The following is a 17,417-nucleotide window of genomic DNA, read 5'->3' as shown; positions in this document are numbered from 1 at the left end:
GTAGCAAAAATCTCTAGGATTGAGTGGGTTAAGCCACCAATAGAGTGATTAATAAAACTTAAGTCCCTCTTCCAGACTATAAACGTAAACAGTTACACATAATTTTGTGTGTTGATACTCATGATCTGGTGGGAAGACGGGCAAGCAGTTTACTTAACCCCCTCCTTACCACCTACAGGAAAACCGTCACATTCATTATGCTCCTTTGTAAGGAGCATACTATTTCCTGCCAACCTATGTTTTGTTAATTCAACTCAACAATGCCACTACCACACTATCTCATTCATCTGTAGTGTTTCATTCATCCTGTCTTGTTGATAAAGGGGAAACCTGAAACGTTCATTTGATGTTTTTGTAATTAAATTGAAGCTTACATTCAATTTCACATTATTATTTATCTCTCTCAACCTAGGACTAGGACTCTGGGAAGGGCAAAACCAAGTATTCCCATTCCTAGACAAAGACAGACAGCAACTCAGAAAACAGACCAAGGAGGATAAAAGAAACAGCAAGTGACCTCTTGACCACCGTGGGAGGTCAAAAAACCCCACCCAGGATTCGGCTTAAAGTAACTTGTAGAATGCACAAACTGGTATTGTATTTATGTGGTATATACCCCTCGATCTAAAAAAAAAAGTTGTTTTCTATTTTTAATTAGCATCTATTTTCCTCATGAAAAAGTCAACAGCCAAGCCTGGACAAAATCAAGTCACCTAACTTCAGGGCTAAGACAGCAACCACAGAGACAACAGATATTTTGGGATAGACGATCATATTAGGACCCTCATTAACTGCCTGTAAATTCCAATATAAATTCCTTGTACTTTGCTATCTTGGCGAAAGCACAAGGTATGGGAGAAAAAATAGAGTTTGTTTTAAGAACTAAAAAAAAAAATCCATAAAAAGCAGGAAGTCCTGCAAGAGCAAATAAATAAATCAAGAGAAAAAATTCAAATGGTTGAAATCTGAGGTCTGATGTCAATGAGGACCTCTTTTATTTTATAGTCATAAATAATCATAATTGTTGTCATCATAGTAGTGAGATTTCAAAAAAAATTATCTTTTCTTTATCAATAAAAAGAAAAAGCACTGACAATATGACAGATGCCCAGATAAATACACCTTTCTATGCCATCTGTTTTGAACACTTTGATTTATCTTCATGAAACAATAGTCTAACTTGATACCCTATATTTCCCTAACTAAACCCTACAATAATATTTTGGTGGAAATGGTTAGATTTGCGCTGCTGTGCACCGAAAAAACACCCTTTACTGAATTTGGCCAGAAAACTTTTACTTCACTTATCAATGATTAAAAACTTGAGACCTCAAATCGTTATGAATTGAATTTTGCCTTGCCCAATGTACAAATGAGAAAGATAAAAGTATTTTGAAAGAGTACAGCGCTGTCTTTAAATTCAGACAAAACCATGGGAGAAATTATTATTTGAAAGAATCTTAGTCTCCTTGTTAAAAATCCAGTGACAAAATTAAATTTAAAAACGAAAAAAGGAAATGATTGTGATAAATGGATCTAATAAATGAAAACCCTACCGAGAATTTTTTAAATGATCATTGATATAATTTCTATAGAAGTGACAATAGGTGATATATATGTAAATATATCTATTCAACATATAAGAAATCATATGACAATCATAGCAGTCATAATCTTATCAATCAAATCTATAGACATAACACACCATGACATCTGTCCTGGTCATTCACTTCTTGTCATCAGCCTCTGGAGACAAATCAATACATAACACAATTAAAACATTGCAACAGCTCTTAGTCTGCTAATAAGGTTAAATTTAATCAAAAGTTCTTGTCAATGATGTAAGAAATTATTTTAAAATGCCACCCCCCTGCAAAGGAATTACATAAAGGAAAACAGAAATTCTTCAAATGTCTAATGTCAAGAGGAATCACCCACTTGTTCTTGTGGGCAAGTTGGGAGGTTAAGCAGGGCCCAAACACAGGCTCTCCTGGATCAAAAGGCAGTGGCTTATCTACAAGTCCCCCCTCTCAATATCCCAAGGCTGAGTGAATGCATTTGTTGCCAAAATCCAGATCCTTTATTGGTGGCAGAACAATAATTATAAGGACAGAAACACACAGGACCGTGATCTAAATGTTGAAGCTTGTGTGATTGAGATTTTCATTCATTTGCACAAACCATGAAACCTTGAGAAATATGTCTAAGTTGTCCCTCTAATAGTATGCATTGTGTTGGACACCAACAAAGGGACAGAATCCATGACAACGCATCCCCGTAATATGTTTCCTTGTTTATTTCTTATTTTATTCTTAAACATTGTAGATTGCCCTATAACAAAATGCTGTAGTTATTTTGATAAACAAAAGAAAATTTGTTGGTTTATTTTTCAGCCAGTCATTGTCAATTTTTCTGACTCTATAAAAGGCTCTTCTTTTTTATCTATTTTCATCAAGTTCTATAACTCATTCAAATTCCTTTAATTTGATACAAAATGTCTGACTGAATATTATTGTTCATCAAAACAATAATAATAGCAGTTTCTTCATAGTGAGAGTTTTAAATGTCTCATTATTGCTCATTAGCTTGACACCAGCAGGTAGATTGTCTCATACACATTTGAGATAAAAGAGTAAAGATAAGTGTTAACCTCGAAAATGGAGGAACGTTTAGAGTTTGATACATCTATTCAATTCTACTTCAATTGATATCGGCTATGACACCAATTAACCCATTGTACAAAGCTATAAAGTTAGCCCTATCTCACGCTTCATAAAGTGAGATTACGATTGTACCATCACAATGCTGAATTGGTAAAAGGCTGAAGTTTTAAACAATGTGGGAAAGAGTTGACGAGTCACTTACTGCCTTTTTCTTTGTCTGTGTTGTCATCCTCATCATCTTCAGACTCAGACTCAGACTCTTCCTCTTCACTCTCATCATCATCGTCAGACTCAAATGTGTGGTCTGGGATGTCATAGATTCTGATCACAGGCTGGAAAGAGGAAAAGAGAGGACAATATGAAGGAAATGATTTCTCATAAAAAGTATTGAAAAAGATGTCACTGCTCTCTTGGTGAGAACACGCAAGATATAAAGACCTACCAAAGGCAACGAACAGCAACAACAAAATTCTTTATCAATCTGAATTGCATATCTTCTACTTACAAAAGTAAAAATACTTTTGTCAGTCTTTCATCGGTTTGGAAATCCGAATCAGGAGGAAGCTATCCCAATTTGACAAATTTTTGCTCTTAAATTTACACGAAAACTCGTTAAATGAATCTGTCCAAGTGAAAGGTCAGAAAATAACGACAATTGAAATAAAACCAAGTCCTGCTTGACAATGATGAAAGTTGATGACATATTCACCTTGTTAGGATCCTTCATGATGAGGTATTTCCCTTCCTTCAGGGTCATGCAGGTGTCAATGACACATCGCAAGATACCCCAGGCGTTGTCCATATTGAGGTTGATTTGATTAGCAAACTCCACAGGTTTAATCTGCTGGGTGCCAAGGATGACGTGCTTGGATGTGTCCTTCACATGGGCACGGGATACATAACTGGTTGAACAAGGAGGGATGAAAACAGAAAGTCAGGAATGGAAATGCCATAATGGGATTTTTAAATGAAGTGAGAAATCTGTTTTTATAATTTTGTAAATAAAATCAAATTTTGGACCCTATCAAATAAATCTGTTTTTCCCAATTATCTGTTCTTTTCAGGCTGAGTATATAATCCAGGGATGAAAGTTGTGGTCATTCAGTTCCCCTGAAAATCGCTGTGGTAAAAGTTGAGATCAATCAATACTCCTAAACACGTCCCAAAATGTGAATGATCCAAAGCACAACATTTTGGACATCAAAATTATTTTGCTAATTTCTCCCCGATGACATAATAAAAAAGATATATTAAAAAAAAACTCCATTGCAGGTTAAGAAAAAAAAAAACAAAAAAAACAATTAGACAACTTTCATCTGTTATAATTATCAGTAGTTATGAACTATTAAAAAAATATATAAAAGAGTAAATTGTTTATGCATTATTTATTTAACAACTGCACCTTCATAATATGACAAATATTGTGAGGAAAGAAAAATATAATCAAAAACATTCTTATCTCTATAGATACATGATATTCTTCTTCTTGAAACATAAAAGATCGTACCCAAATTTAATCTGGTCAGACCCAGCAAGCAGAGCAGACACAGTCCACTTGGCCAATTTGTAACTGTTGTTTTTCAACTCAGTGGCCAGCACAGCTCCTCTCTGGTTGTCAAGGCGACTCCGCCATTCAACTCCACCAGAAAACTGGGTGACAGTAAGAAACCATGAGTTACAAGTATAAAATCTTCAATGGAAATATTACTCTTGGGTGATTAAAAAACAAAACCAAAGTAGAGGAAAACAATAACAACAAAACCGAAATTCCATTAAAATTTCAAGCTTCCAAACTTATCAAATAAATTTGTATCCTCTCTGAATCAATAAAAATTCCAACAAATGACACATAGTCTTACCCTGACGTCAAACCACACACAGCAATAGTAATAAAAATAATAATAATAATAATAACAATAATACTAAAAACAACAGCTGCAACAAAAATATGACTTAAGATTATAAGTAGTAGAGACATGAAATACTGACATTGTTTGCTGAACAAACATTCTTAAAAAAGTGAATGTTCACATAAACTATGAGTTAAAAAAAAATGATGGAATAGCCTACTTGTCAATAATATCACCCAAGAATAGGTAATATAATGTTCAAGTTCAAGAGCTTATTTACACCTTTAATGGCCAATAACCACAATTTTTATTTGAACAAATTTATAGCATCATCACCAACAACAACAATAATTAAGACATAAAATATTACAAACCTTAGTAATAGTAAAACTCTCTATTTATATAATCTCTCTCTTGGCCCATTCCACCTTAACGCTACTCTATTCACCCTCTCTCATTTTTTTATCTCCACTTACTCTGGAGTCCCACTCATTGAGGGCTTTGATGTTCATATATTGTTTTTCTCCATCAGGCCCAGCAGATACAGCGTCGTGTTCTGTCCTTGCTATCAATACAATGCCATTGCCTAGATCCCATTTACGATACCTGGAGGAAAGGTTTGGACCATGGTATAAAAAGACAAGTCTTTATTGTGATAAAAAAAAAAAAAAAAATTGTTAAGCTTCAGTGTGTGATCCAATTTCATGCTATTCTTTTAGGACTTGAATCAAAAACAAATTGTCAGAATTATTATTCTTTTAGAATAAAAAGAAGAAAAGAAATTTTTTTCGGTTGGAATAAGAAGTCAATGCTGTACTATCGAGAAGGAATGCTAGTTAGTTGAGGAAAAGCTTTTACTTGTCATTTATTTTCAGCTGTAAGTGGCACAGACTGAATAAGACTGAATAAAATTTCAGATTTTAATTATTAACCTGATGCAAGATTACAAAAGAATAAGAACACACAAGACAATATGGTAAGACCTTCACTTCAATGCCATCAACAGTCTCATGTCACAGGCATATATACATAAAATCAAGACAAAGAGGAAAAGCCCAAGAAAAGACGCAGAAAAAAACAACCTAACCTTGTACACAGCTGACCTCTAAAAGTCTCTCACACACTGACACCGGTATAAGATTGGTCTTGTTTTTTTTAAAAAATGAAGTGTAAGAGAAGAAACAGACAAGTAATTGCATTACCTGTATCCTACAGAGGCAACCTCTGTGTCATTCCCACCTTGGACAAAAGGATTGGGTTTGCCAAAATTTAATTTATCCTCATTCTGAAAAACAAAAGAGAAAAACGAATAATAACAATAATAGTAATAATAATCACTATTATTATAAAAATAAAAGAAGAAGAAGAAGAAACATTCCCCAATCCTATAGGTAAAAAAGACAAATCTGAACTTGCCCTGTTAATTCACAACTTTCAAAATAAACCAGATATAAAACAAACAAGACATTATCCTTACCATTCGCAAAATTTGTTGAGAGAAATTGTGATTGATGAATGTTGCTTCCAGAGCCAAGCTTCTAGGGTTGTTGATGTTGGCATTGCCTTCTTCCTGTGGTGGGTCTGTGGCTGTTTCACTGACCGTTAGCAAGTCAAAGTCCGAATCATCACGCTTGTCAAAGAACAGTTTATTGCCAACTCGCTGTACAACGATATCCCAGGAGTAGGAGGAACGAGGACAGCACATGATTGCGGCTAGGATGGCATCCGTGGCAAAAACATTGCCCTTAGATTTGGCAAGCTGGAGATGAAATGTTAATGAAGGATGATAAAAGGGAAAGTGAAGAAACTTTTTTTTTAATTATAAATGAATATGCAGAGATTTGAGAGATCAAAATCAAAACAGCTAGGTCCAAAATCACACTTTATCAATAATTTTCAAGATTGTTTTATATTAAAAGGCTTGCTTCCTCTAAATTGTATCATGAATACCCCTGATCGACATCAAAATTGATATACATTGATATGATTTTCAAACATATCTCAACCAAAGAAAGAGTATGATCTAAAATAATTTAAGCCACCATTTATATGCTGGAGATGCATGTCGTATGCAAATTACCTATTTAACATTAAAAATAATAAGGTGACATGAATATTAGGGTCCTGTTAAGCAAAATCATTTTTTTCTCCAGGAAAAGTATACAAATCATAGACCTGCATGTGAGTCCTGACCAAATTGTCTGAACTTTTTCACACATATCGCATTACCGGATCTTTTATTTTGTAACTCAGTACTTAGTCATATACATTTTCTTTTGGATTGTCCTACAGAATATATTTATTTTAAAATGTTAAAAAGTAACAAAAATTTATAGGGAGAAGGGACAGCATGGAGGTAGAGTGGTAGTTTGATATTTTTTCAAAAATAAAAATTTATAATTATTTTTTTACATAGACAGATAGGCCTTTAAAAAACATTTAATAAGATACCTTACTTTTGGATTTAGGATACACGGTTATGATGATTTTACTCTAAATTTACTCTTACAAAAAGCTCAAAATTGATTGAGAATTCCCCCACTGGACAGCCTCTCGATAAGGTGACTACTGATTAAAACAGGATTTTAGCATAGAAAAAAGAGGGTTGGTCACTTGTGGTGGTCAACATTAAACATACTGCACTGTCTTCAATCTTTATGAAATGTGATATAGACATAGACAAATGAATTATCTAAATACCTTCACTTTTATTTTTTTTGCTATCTCAATTTTGAAAAAGATTTCAAAAGTTTTAAAATTACGTTATTTTTATCAAATTATAATTTTTGATACAATATGTCAATATTGATTTCTATCACATCAAAGAAATCTTGATCTCTGCCCTTTAAATGATACCAGAGCCGTTCATATACTGTGAAAAATAATGCAACAGTGATTATGTGAAATTGTGTTATTCAAATTTTAACCCAAAGTTGCGCTTCACTTGTCCAATGGCTAATCGGCACCTGTCTACCTACAGACTGGAATCAGTTTCAGTTAGGGCTAGGGTTGAGTGAGTTCCTTGTGAAGCTTGGAGAGAGGACGAGTCTCTGTCTCGGCAGTGAAAACACCTGCAACAACTGAGTTGGGTTTTTTTCTCTTGTACTTGTGTTAGTAGTGTTACTCACTTTCACTTTGAGAATGCCTCCTCTTTATGACATGAATGATTTTCCTTTGCCACCGTAATCGGACCCCCCACAGTAGTTTTTAACCTGGAATAATTGATCTTATCTCTAAAGAGCAATAACCATCCCAATCATTAGACTTTAATCCACTGGCCAAAAAAAAAAAAAAAAAAATGCAGCACCCGGCTGTGCTGGCTTTCTCACGTACTCCGAGAGAAAATCATCGGTGCAGTCTGTCTCTTCCAGATCCCATTAGAATAGATTTCAATACCATTCTCAACTGACTTGAGATCCGACGAACGGTCAAAGAATTGTTCAGGCATGATAACAAAAAAACAATGTAAAATATACAACCACAAATCCAGAAAGTTGATTGATAGAGCGAATAAAATTGAAATGTAGCAACGTTCAATTGAAAAACAAAAGTTACTTGAATGGAATAGGTACCGAAAGTATGAAAACGAAAGTTAACGAACTGCGCAAGCTCGATTATATCGACACACTTTTCGTTTTTCAGACAGTGAAGAGTTGCGGTCAAATCGGAGACTAGCGAAGTTTCCCGATAATTGCCGAACGAGCGCTTGAGAGTGCCGACAATATTGTCGGCAATCCGACGCCCATTCGTCGGCACTTGACTGCTCGCCGCCGGTCGAGTTGGGGATCGCCGACACTCCGACAATTGACGTCACTCGCAATCAGATTACTTTAGCAATAAAAAAAAAAAAAGTGACCCGGGAGATCGCAACGACCGTGATTGTCGGAAAACCGACAATTGTCGGCACACATGCAGGTCTAAAATCAGAATTCTCAGTTGCAATTTGATTGCACATATTATATGAAATAATATTACATTTCTTAAGCTTAGACAAAGCAACGAGTCCTAAGCAATATACTTGATCCACTAGCCCTTTAGGGTAAGGTCACATAACAGATTACAAGCCCAGATAACTAAACACCTAAATGTTGAATTCAAATTTTATAACACCTACCTGTCTGATGATGGGATCATCTGTGGTTGTAACCTTGTGGAAAATCCGATTAATTCGCTTCAAACGTCTCTCACTCTTACAGGTAACACGGTCATACGTTCTGTCGTAATACTCCATGGCACCACAAGTCATTCTGGACAAGAAACCAAAAGGTTATGATAACTAGCTTTGCAAAGGGTTGTAAAAAAAAAAAAAAAAAAAAAAAAATATATATATATATATATATTATATATATATATATATATATATATATATATATATATATATATATATATAATATTATATATATATATATTCACACCTTTTCCACCGTTTGAGACAATATAGTGCCCAATGCTCAAATGTGTCAACTGTTTTTATCATTCAAGCTAAAGAAACTGGATCCTTCAACAATTATGTTAAAAAAGCTTACTAGCAATGTCTTTTGCCTTTATTCAACTATACTCACAGGTCCTCTCCCTCCTTGATGTCAGGCAAATTGAGCTTTTGCAGACGGTGGAAGTCCATCTCCTCCACTACAACCCAATCATCCTTGATTTGTACTGAGGCATCACGGTTACGGACAGGAGCTTTGGTGCGGTTCTCAAGCATTTGTTTGCCAAATTGTTTCTGCCATTTTTTGAGCAGCCTCTGACGATCACGCTCCCTGTTCTTCTGGGCCTTTGTCAACACCATCATGTTAGCCTGTGACTGCTGTTGACGTCGTTCTCGTTCTCTGCGTTGACGATTCTAGTAACAAAAAAAAGCAAGCAACAATAAATGCAAACAGAAATTATGGAGTGCAGGGTTGCCAATTCAGGAGGCAAAAAATTTAGGGAACATTTATGCAAACACATAGACTGACCCCATTCTGAGTGCTGAACTCCAGTAAAAAGACAGGTACTTACTTTTTTCCATTTAGCAGGTGATTAGAAAATATACTGAGGGTTTATAATAATAAAATGAATTCCGAAGATAGGCAACCGTGTCTGTGATATTTTGAATTTGTTGGTTCTTTTTACTTTTTTTTGTAATTCATGCTAAATTGCATTCTAATTTTACACAAATTGCCACTCTAGTTGGAAAGTTTATTAAAACTTGCACTTACTTGTTGGAACATCCTTCCTCTTCTCTGGTATAGAGGCTTCTGTATACGCGATGTGTCCACCAATTGGAAAGAGTTCTCATCTTCCTCATGATAGTAAGCATATTGGCTGCCTCCACCAAATGCTGAGTTATACTTGCCTGAACAGGAAAGATTAAATCAATATACAACGAACATTTAAGGAAAATAAAAATAAACAGAAAGGTTTTTGTTTAAAAAAAAAAAAAAATTATGAAAACAGAAGACTAATAAAATTCATGTGAGATGAAATGGTATTCATACATTTTTTCCTTACATCAATGAATATCAACGTTTAATCATCCCATCCCAAACAGACCAACATGAAAAGAAGAAAGAAATCAATTTGAATTCCAGTCATAATCAGCTTTTTGAAGTTGAAGCAAACGTATAAAATAAAGTATCCTAAATACTGGTATCCTGGTAAAATCAACAATGATGTTTGTTTTTGCTTTTAAGGGTTTAACAGCGCTTGCAACACATTTAAGGCCATATTAGCGCCAGTAAAAAGGAAGAAAATCGGAAAGTAAAAAGTTCTTGAATTACAATTAAAGCACCCAAGAAAAGGTAAGACAAAGGGGAATTTGTTCAAAAAGGAAAAGGATGTAGATTCCAAGTTCACACTATCAAAGTAATTAGTTTGAGATCACCTAAAAGTCTCATTCAGACACAAGCACGAAGGTCCCAACTAAGAGGGATCACTCAAATGTTTACAAATCATATATAATATGTAAACAAACCAATACAGTGCATTACAGAGAGATGATTTACAAGAGAAAAATTATCATCTCTCAAAACTCTAACTGTACAGATGACTGTTTACCTCTCGGCTAGGGTATCCGGCCAGGGCCTGGACAAAACCAAGTAATATCATTCCAAGACAAAGACAGAAAGGACTTTGGAGAATAGATATAGGGGGATAGAAGACACAGTATGTACCTCCATGCCCACTTTGGAACCCCACCCAGAATCAATAATGGAAGTAAGCCATAAAAGCCAGTTTCATTTATTGAAAGAATATACATGAATTGAATTACAAATATGAAAATTGAATAAAACAACCTTATCAGTTATCACCATATCCAAATGTAAAATAACAAAACAAAACAAATGTAGGCGATTTTCATACCCAAATAGCGCTTGTCTTGGTACGTATTGCCAGTCCAATCTGATACCTTTAAGACAAAAACAGAAATAATTTATATTCAATTCATCATATTAAACGGAAATGTCAGAGCTAAAAACAATGAGAAGAAGAAAATTACTCCAATGCATAAATCGAGCCAAGGGCAAGGGCTAATGTTCACCTTTTAATGGTGAGACTGAATTTCTTTCCAAACATAGTTTTTTCCCCCGTTAGCTGCTTAACAGTAACAGTGATGTGGAGCTAGCTGTTTTCATCAGACCAGCAATACAGTTTCAATGACGCCCTAATGCGTGGGTGAAAACACTAAGATATGGATTCAGGTTAGAATAAACCCAAACACACTAATACCATGTGACTATTTCTCTGAACGCCGGGGCAAATAAACTTGATCTCTATTTCTCTTAACGGTTTCCGTTCCAGAGATTTTTAGGTTATTCGTGAGTGTGTGTATGATGAATGTGCATATTTTGCGTTTCTTTTGCAGACGGTTGGGAGTTTAATAGAAATTCTAAATGTAACTCACACTTGAAACCAATGTCATATGAAAGAGCTGGCAACACAGTTTACAAAACAGTTTGAATTTTGCTTCTATCTTGACTAGAAATGTAGTTACGGCAATTCAAAGTCTGAAATTTTAGACCAATTTCTACCCCAAAATTACCATTGCAAAGTTGTGACCGAAATCGCATGATATTAATAAAAAATGGTTAATATGGAGTTCTTATCATATATTGTATACCAAAATGTTCGTCTTATCGAGGACAATGCATTTACATTAATAAAGAGGAAGATAAACATTTCAAATTACAACATTATTACATAATATGACGCAAATTATACATAATTAAAAGACGTACGAAACAATTTGCTATATCACTTTTGGATTTATCTCCAATATCTCACTGAAACAATTGCAAATAATTCCCCTCTTTGATTCAATACATAGAGAATAAAAAAGGGTTTGAGAGTATTTAAATTAAAAGATATAAACATTTTGGGTAATGACATAACGAGTTGATTTTTACCTCTGGCAATTTAACTGCATGTAAATAAAATGGTAGATTGAAAAATTTCAAATAAATTGAAAGGGATTCTCGATTTTAATTAGAAGGAAGGTTCTGGCTTTTAATACTTTAAAAAATTCTGCTGAACCACTTTGGGTTTATGGCTATTACATCATTTGAACTGATAATAGGGAAATTCCATGAAAATGTCAACCGAAGGGGTGTTTTACAAATTCTTAAGAACACATTAAAATTTGGTACCAATTTGTTGGAAAATCATTCAGGATTATGAATATAAGGACATTTCGTGCATATTTGTGGTACAGGATGCTTATTATAGCTTTATATAAGGGTATCCCCTATTTGAAGAACAAAAATAATATTTTCTCGATATTATAAATCTTGCAACTTCTACAAAATTATAGCCACCATTGCTGTTGCTTATTGATATTAAAACAATTATAAGTATCAGGAACCTATATAAACATTCAAATTTACGATTTTAATGAAATCGTCCTCATCGGTCGTTTTAATGACCTTGGGAAATTGTATGTCAGTCCGTTACCATTAAAACAGTATTTTTTCATCTATGAAAGATGTGATTGTTGTACAGACTCACTATTTCAGATTTTCTGGTATTACATGAATGGCTTTAGTACTGTAAGATAATTTTTCAAGAAATTTATCATATAAGGTACTTTTGTTGGGTAACGGACTGACATTTTTTAGGGTAACGGACTGACAGTAACAGACTGACTAATTCTATTTTAATTCAAAGACAATATATAAAAGATGTTTTTTAAGTCTCAAGAGTAACGTCCACTCCAATGTGTTTCAACTGATCAGGCAGCCATTTTATAAACATTTGGATCCATAAAATTTCAAACACTGGCCTTCAACATCAAGCCTGCTATTTTGCAATAGGTAAGTTGAATCTTTTAAAGCTTGTGAATCTTTTGATCACTTGAAGATTTTTGCTATGTTTGAATTGAGGGAAAAACACTGTTTTTTGTTCTATAATATCCTTATGACAATGGAGCCAGTAGTAGTCTTCTGTTAAAGGGGCAAGAAGCCCTGGGAGAAAAAAAAAAAGAATTCAAACATTTAAATTAATGTGAAAAACTTTTGAGTCACTGAGACTTTAAATGTAGTGGGTCAGCAAGCTGTTTAGCTGTGTATAATGTCAATATTTTAGTTGTTACAAAGTAATGTGATACAAGTTAGAAATGAGTTTTATTTTCTTAGTTTTGCTATATTATTTTTAAGAAAACAAGATTTGCTTTTTATTCCGATTTGACTTTCATAGCTTATGATGTAATTTCGCTCAATTTTCTTTATTCACAGGTTCAAGATGCCTACTCTATCCATGGTTCAAATTATCAAGAAAGACTGAAAACTGATGAGCATTACATTGTTTAGGAAAAAGATAAGCAACAAAAGCAGGAGTCTCAAAGAAAACTTGAAAGTGATTGTAAAGGACGCTTAAAAGAAATAACAGGATTTTTTCAAGCAAAATGGAAAAAAAAAGAGAAAAGCCGATAAATCTACAACTCCAAAAGAAAGTAAACCAAGCACACCTAAATCCACATCTGCCTCACATTTCAGCACAGGAAAGTAAAATACTGAATTCAACTTTGAGGGTCTACAATCCTCCCAAAAATTTTTAAAAAAATTAAACTATGCCTGTACTGCTAAGGGCATACAATACATCAACCAATGGTTTTTAAAATATTTTAATCATGGAAATGGGCTTTCAAGATGAAATAAGATAATTTGATCGAAAATTTCTGTTTGGACAAGAAGTACTCTTGGCGAGCACCAAGGGAAAAAGATTTCATAATTGTGAGAGATGAAAAACGAGAAAGGGCGAAAATTCCAAAAAGTTTCGTGTAAAAAGCCCTGAAAAAGAGGTTGTCGATTGTTAGTGAATTTCATCCAGGAATCAAAATTGGCTTAAGTTTATTTTGCTCCCTCAGAACCTCAGAATGTACTTCTAAGAGAAATCCCACAATCTGCATAAGAAAATTGTAACAATCAAGGATAAAATGGTCCAAATGAAATTTTTGAAGATCTTTCTCAGATCTTATAACTGGCTTTTTGGTCAAGTGCATATGAGGAAGAGATTGACTGCCAATACTATCGACCAGTTTGCAGTGACGGTCATGGCCTATTGACAATTCCTAAGCTTGAGGAATCAAGATGAAATACAGAATAAAAATTAAGCTTCAAAAACAAGTACCAAAAGAATGTTAAACCTTCCCCAGTTTTAAAGTCCTTTCTTATCTACATTTTTTTTTTTTTGGATAATTTAATTTCATAGTTGAAATAAAGTTTGACTGTGACAGAATAGATTTCAACTCCACGAATCATTATTTCATTATTTAATTTTTTCAAAAGCAAAGTTGGGATTGAGGTAATCAGATGTCACCCATCGAGTTATTCATCATGCCCAATGTAGCTTGGCATCCATATAAGGAAGAGTATTGGTTTGATCAATCACACTGGGTATTCAGTGTTGATAATAATTACATAATTTGTTCTTTGCTCTGGATCTTATGTAGTAACCGTTATTCTGATTAATAAAATTCAGAAGTGTCAGTCCGTTACCATCCATTTATCAGTCCGTTACCGACACTTTTTCAAAGATTGCAGATTCAAATTTTGGACAATCTTTTAAGTATTGCTAGTGGGTTGTAGAACAACATCTCGTGGTTACTATAAAAGAACTTATTTGTTACTGGAAGGCTTAACTTCAGAAAGTTTGATCCATCTACATATAAAATTGAAAAAGATGGATTTTCTGATGTCAGTCCGTTACCAACATTATAATGTCCGAAAAATTCAAGTTGATTAAGATTCATCTTTATCCTTTTGATATATGATAAGGGCGGACATGATACATGTCCATGGGAAATATTAGCTCCATACAATAAATACATTGCATTTCAGAGCACGAAATGTATGCGTTTTTGGTCTGATTTGTCAGTCCGTTACCCGTGGAATTTCCCAATATCATTTTATTCCCCGTCTCCCTTTCAATGTGTAGGGGTGTCAAAATTTATAACTAGTAGAACTTCTTACCATAATTATTAAGGCTAAAGCCTTTAGAATATGTATACAAATGATAATAAACATATCTAAATCTAAACATATGGGAAAGAAACGTGATGACTTGATGTCAAAATAAAATGAAATCAAAGCAATTGGTATTTTTAAAATATCGATATTAATATCGCATTTCACAAAGAGAAGAAATATACAAACTTTTAAAACAAAAACCACAAAATGCCCATAAAATAAGTTGGAAAGTATGTTTTCAAAATAAAAATAAAGTATAAAAAAGTACTGAAAATATTATGGACTAAAGCTAAAATAATACAGAACTAAATTTAAAACGATATGAATATCAATATCGCCGGGCAGCCATGATGAGAAGATAATGTAAACATGGCATTTCAGTGCAGTGTTAAAAAGTGTCTGCACATAGATATAGATCCCTGAAATTTGGCATGAATAAAGTTTAAATCTTATTCTAAAAATACTAAAAACAAGCGTTTTTATTTTAAAAACACACGCAGTAAACAAAAAAATAAATGCATTCGAAAATTGCCAAATTTTAACTTCATATAACTTCTGGAATTTTTAATGGACTTTTCGTTAACTGGCACCAATTAAAAGGAAATTGAAAGACGAAAATAATGATACCAAAACATCTGCGATATTCCTCTTTATAACAAAGTTATGCATCTTTAATTGAACCCCCCAAAACGCGAAGGGCAATTTCCAGTCACAACTTTCCTATGGGCGGTTGGGTCACAATTTGACTGCCACTGCTGCTGCTCACTAAACTGCCTACTTCTATTCCCAACTTTCTGTTACACTTCTACCCCTTCACTTATCTATCAAGCTTTGTTCTAGAGTTTTTAAAATTCTACTTTTTATTGAACAAACGCATGACAAAAGATCCACGATGAAAATACAAATTGAAAGAAATGGTAGCACGAGGAGCTTTCGGAAGGCTACTGGAAAATATACTAGAAATACAAGTACAAGCGGTTCTCCGCCCCCGCCAACACCATAAAAAAATACTTTCTCCTCCCCACCCTGTGACTATGAATATGAGAGAAAAAAATGTGTCCACCAAACCGATACACTGGGGAAATGCAGGGCAAGAAGATTGTGTAACAGGTAATAGTAACACTAACACTTGCCAGGGACCACTTCTTTGGGAAGGCTTTCCAAAAGCTCCTAGGTACATCCCCAGTATTCTTGTTCTAGTTGGGGGTTTGGGAGGGGGAACAGTTTCCCCCCTCCCCAACAAACCCCCTACACTACTAGACTAGAACATTATAAAAAAAAATAAGAATACTGACTGGGGATGTACTGTGTAGGAGCTTTCGGAAGGCTTCACATGAAAAGTAATAATATTAGTAACAATAGCGATAGAAAACATGGATTATGCTGAGGGTGGGCTGGGCCAGCTGAGTCTCGGGTCAGCCTGAGTGAGTGAGTGTGAGTCTGCTCAGCAGACTGCTGAGGCTGAGGTTGGACGAGGCCTTCTCTTATTCTCTTGACTTCTGAGTCTTGCCCTGGCCCTAGCCGAACAATATGGACATGTTTCTACTGTTTCTGATTAACTTTACCTTTCCAAGCCGGACGTCTTTAGAGAACGGCTGGTAGGGCATATCTTTAAATTGGTCTGGTATCATATTTGGACCCCATCCATTGGGATTATCCTGAATTAGTGGCGGAACAAAATGTGCCGACATTGTGAGAGATTATAACGTGAGAAAGGAAGATGCCGGTCGTGTGCCGGACAGGGTTACCAGATTATTTTTCAACAAAATGCCAGGGGAAGACTCAAAAAATGCCAAAACACTCAAAAAGATGCCAAAGTCTGTTGACTCCCACCCCCACTAAGAAAACTACTCACTTTTGATAGACAATTTACTATCATATCCTGGTGGCTTGCGTGTTTTCTTTTCTTTTTCTTTTCTTTTTTTTTTTTTTTTGTTTTTTTTTTTTTTTTGAATTATACTAAATTTCCTGTTGGGGTAATTATTTACCTACTGACTACTAAGTGGAGTGCTAAACCACTACACCACGGTTGGATTTTAAGAATGAAAAAGAAATGTGAAGATGTTTGTTTTTACGCGTTTAGAAATAATTAAGAAAAGGTGTCATTTGAAGTATAATATACAAGAAAAGAAAATGCCAAATGAAAATGCCAAATGCCAAATGATTTTTCTAATGCCAAACGGTTTTCAAAAATGCCAGATTTTTGGAATCTGGCATTTAAAATGCCAAACTGGCAACCCTGGTGCCGGAAGTATACAAGCAAGATATTGTAAACACTCAAAATACATGAGGAGTAACCTGGTCATAATCCTTTACGCAACACCCTTATTGTATCAGTTATCTTTTTATTCAGCTAAACGAAGACGTTTATTGAACATAGAACATGTAAGTCATTAAATGACCATGCATATTATTAATATGATAAACCATTTCAGCTGTACAAGTCAATTAGTTTGATT

The 17,417-nt window shown here is 34.4% G+C and overlaps 1 protein-coding gene across 1 annotated transcript; it reads right to left on the bottom strand.

Annotated features, from left to right (window-relative positions):
- Nucleotides 1-958: 958 nt before the first annotated feature.
- LOC144973014 (eukaryotic translation initiation factor 3 subunit D-like) lies at nucleotides 959-16,719 on the bottom strand. The gene is made up of 12 exons (XM_078914938.1): nucleotides 16,524-16,719; nucleotides 10,859-10,904; nucleotides 9,715-9,851; nucleotides 9,076-9,356; nucleotides 8,628-8,760; nucleotides 5,991-6,272; nucleotides 5,716-5,798; nucleotides 4,990-5,119; nucleotides 4,171-4,313; nucleotides 3,373-3,565; nucleotides 2,866-2,995; nucleotides 959-1,746 (listed from the first exon to the last, which is right to left on the bottom strand). Exons 1-12 carry the CDS (start codon nucleotides 16,647-16,649, stop codon nucleotides 1,727-1,729), a joined length of 1,704 nt encoding a protein of 567 aa, XP_078771064.1. The 5' UTR covers nucleotides 16,650-16,719; the 3' UTR covers nucleotides 959-1,726.
- Nucleotides 16,720-17,417: the final 698 nt, after the last annotated feature.

Source organism: Berghia stephanieae, chromosome 5 (assembly GCF_034508935.2).
Source record: "Berghia stephanieae isolate SIO BIC M18660-M18661 chromosome 5, UCSD_Bste_1.3, whole genome shotgun sequence".
Lineage (NCBI taxonomy): Eukaryota > Metazoa > Mollusca > Gastropoda > Nudibranchia > Aeolidiidae > Berghia > Berghia stephanieae.
This window is presented reverse-complemented; position numbering and strand designations above follow the sequence as displayed.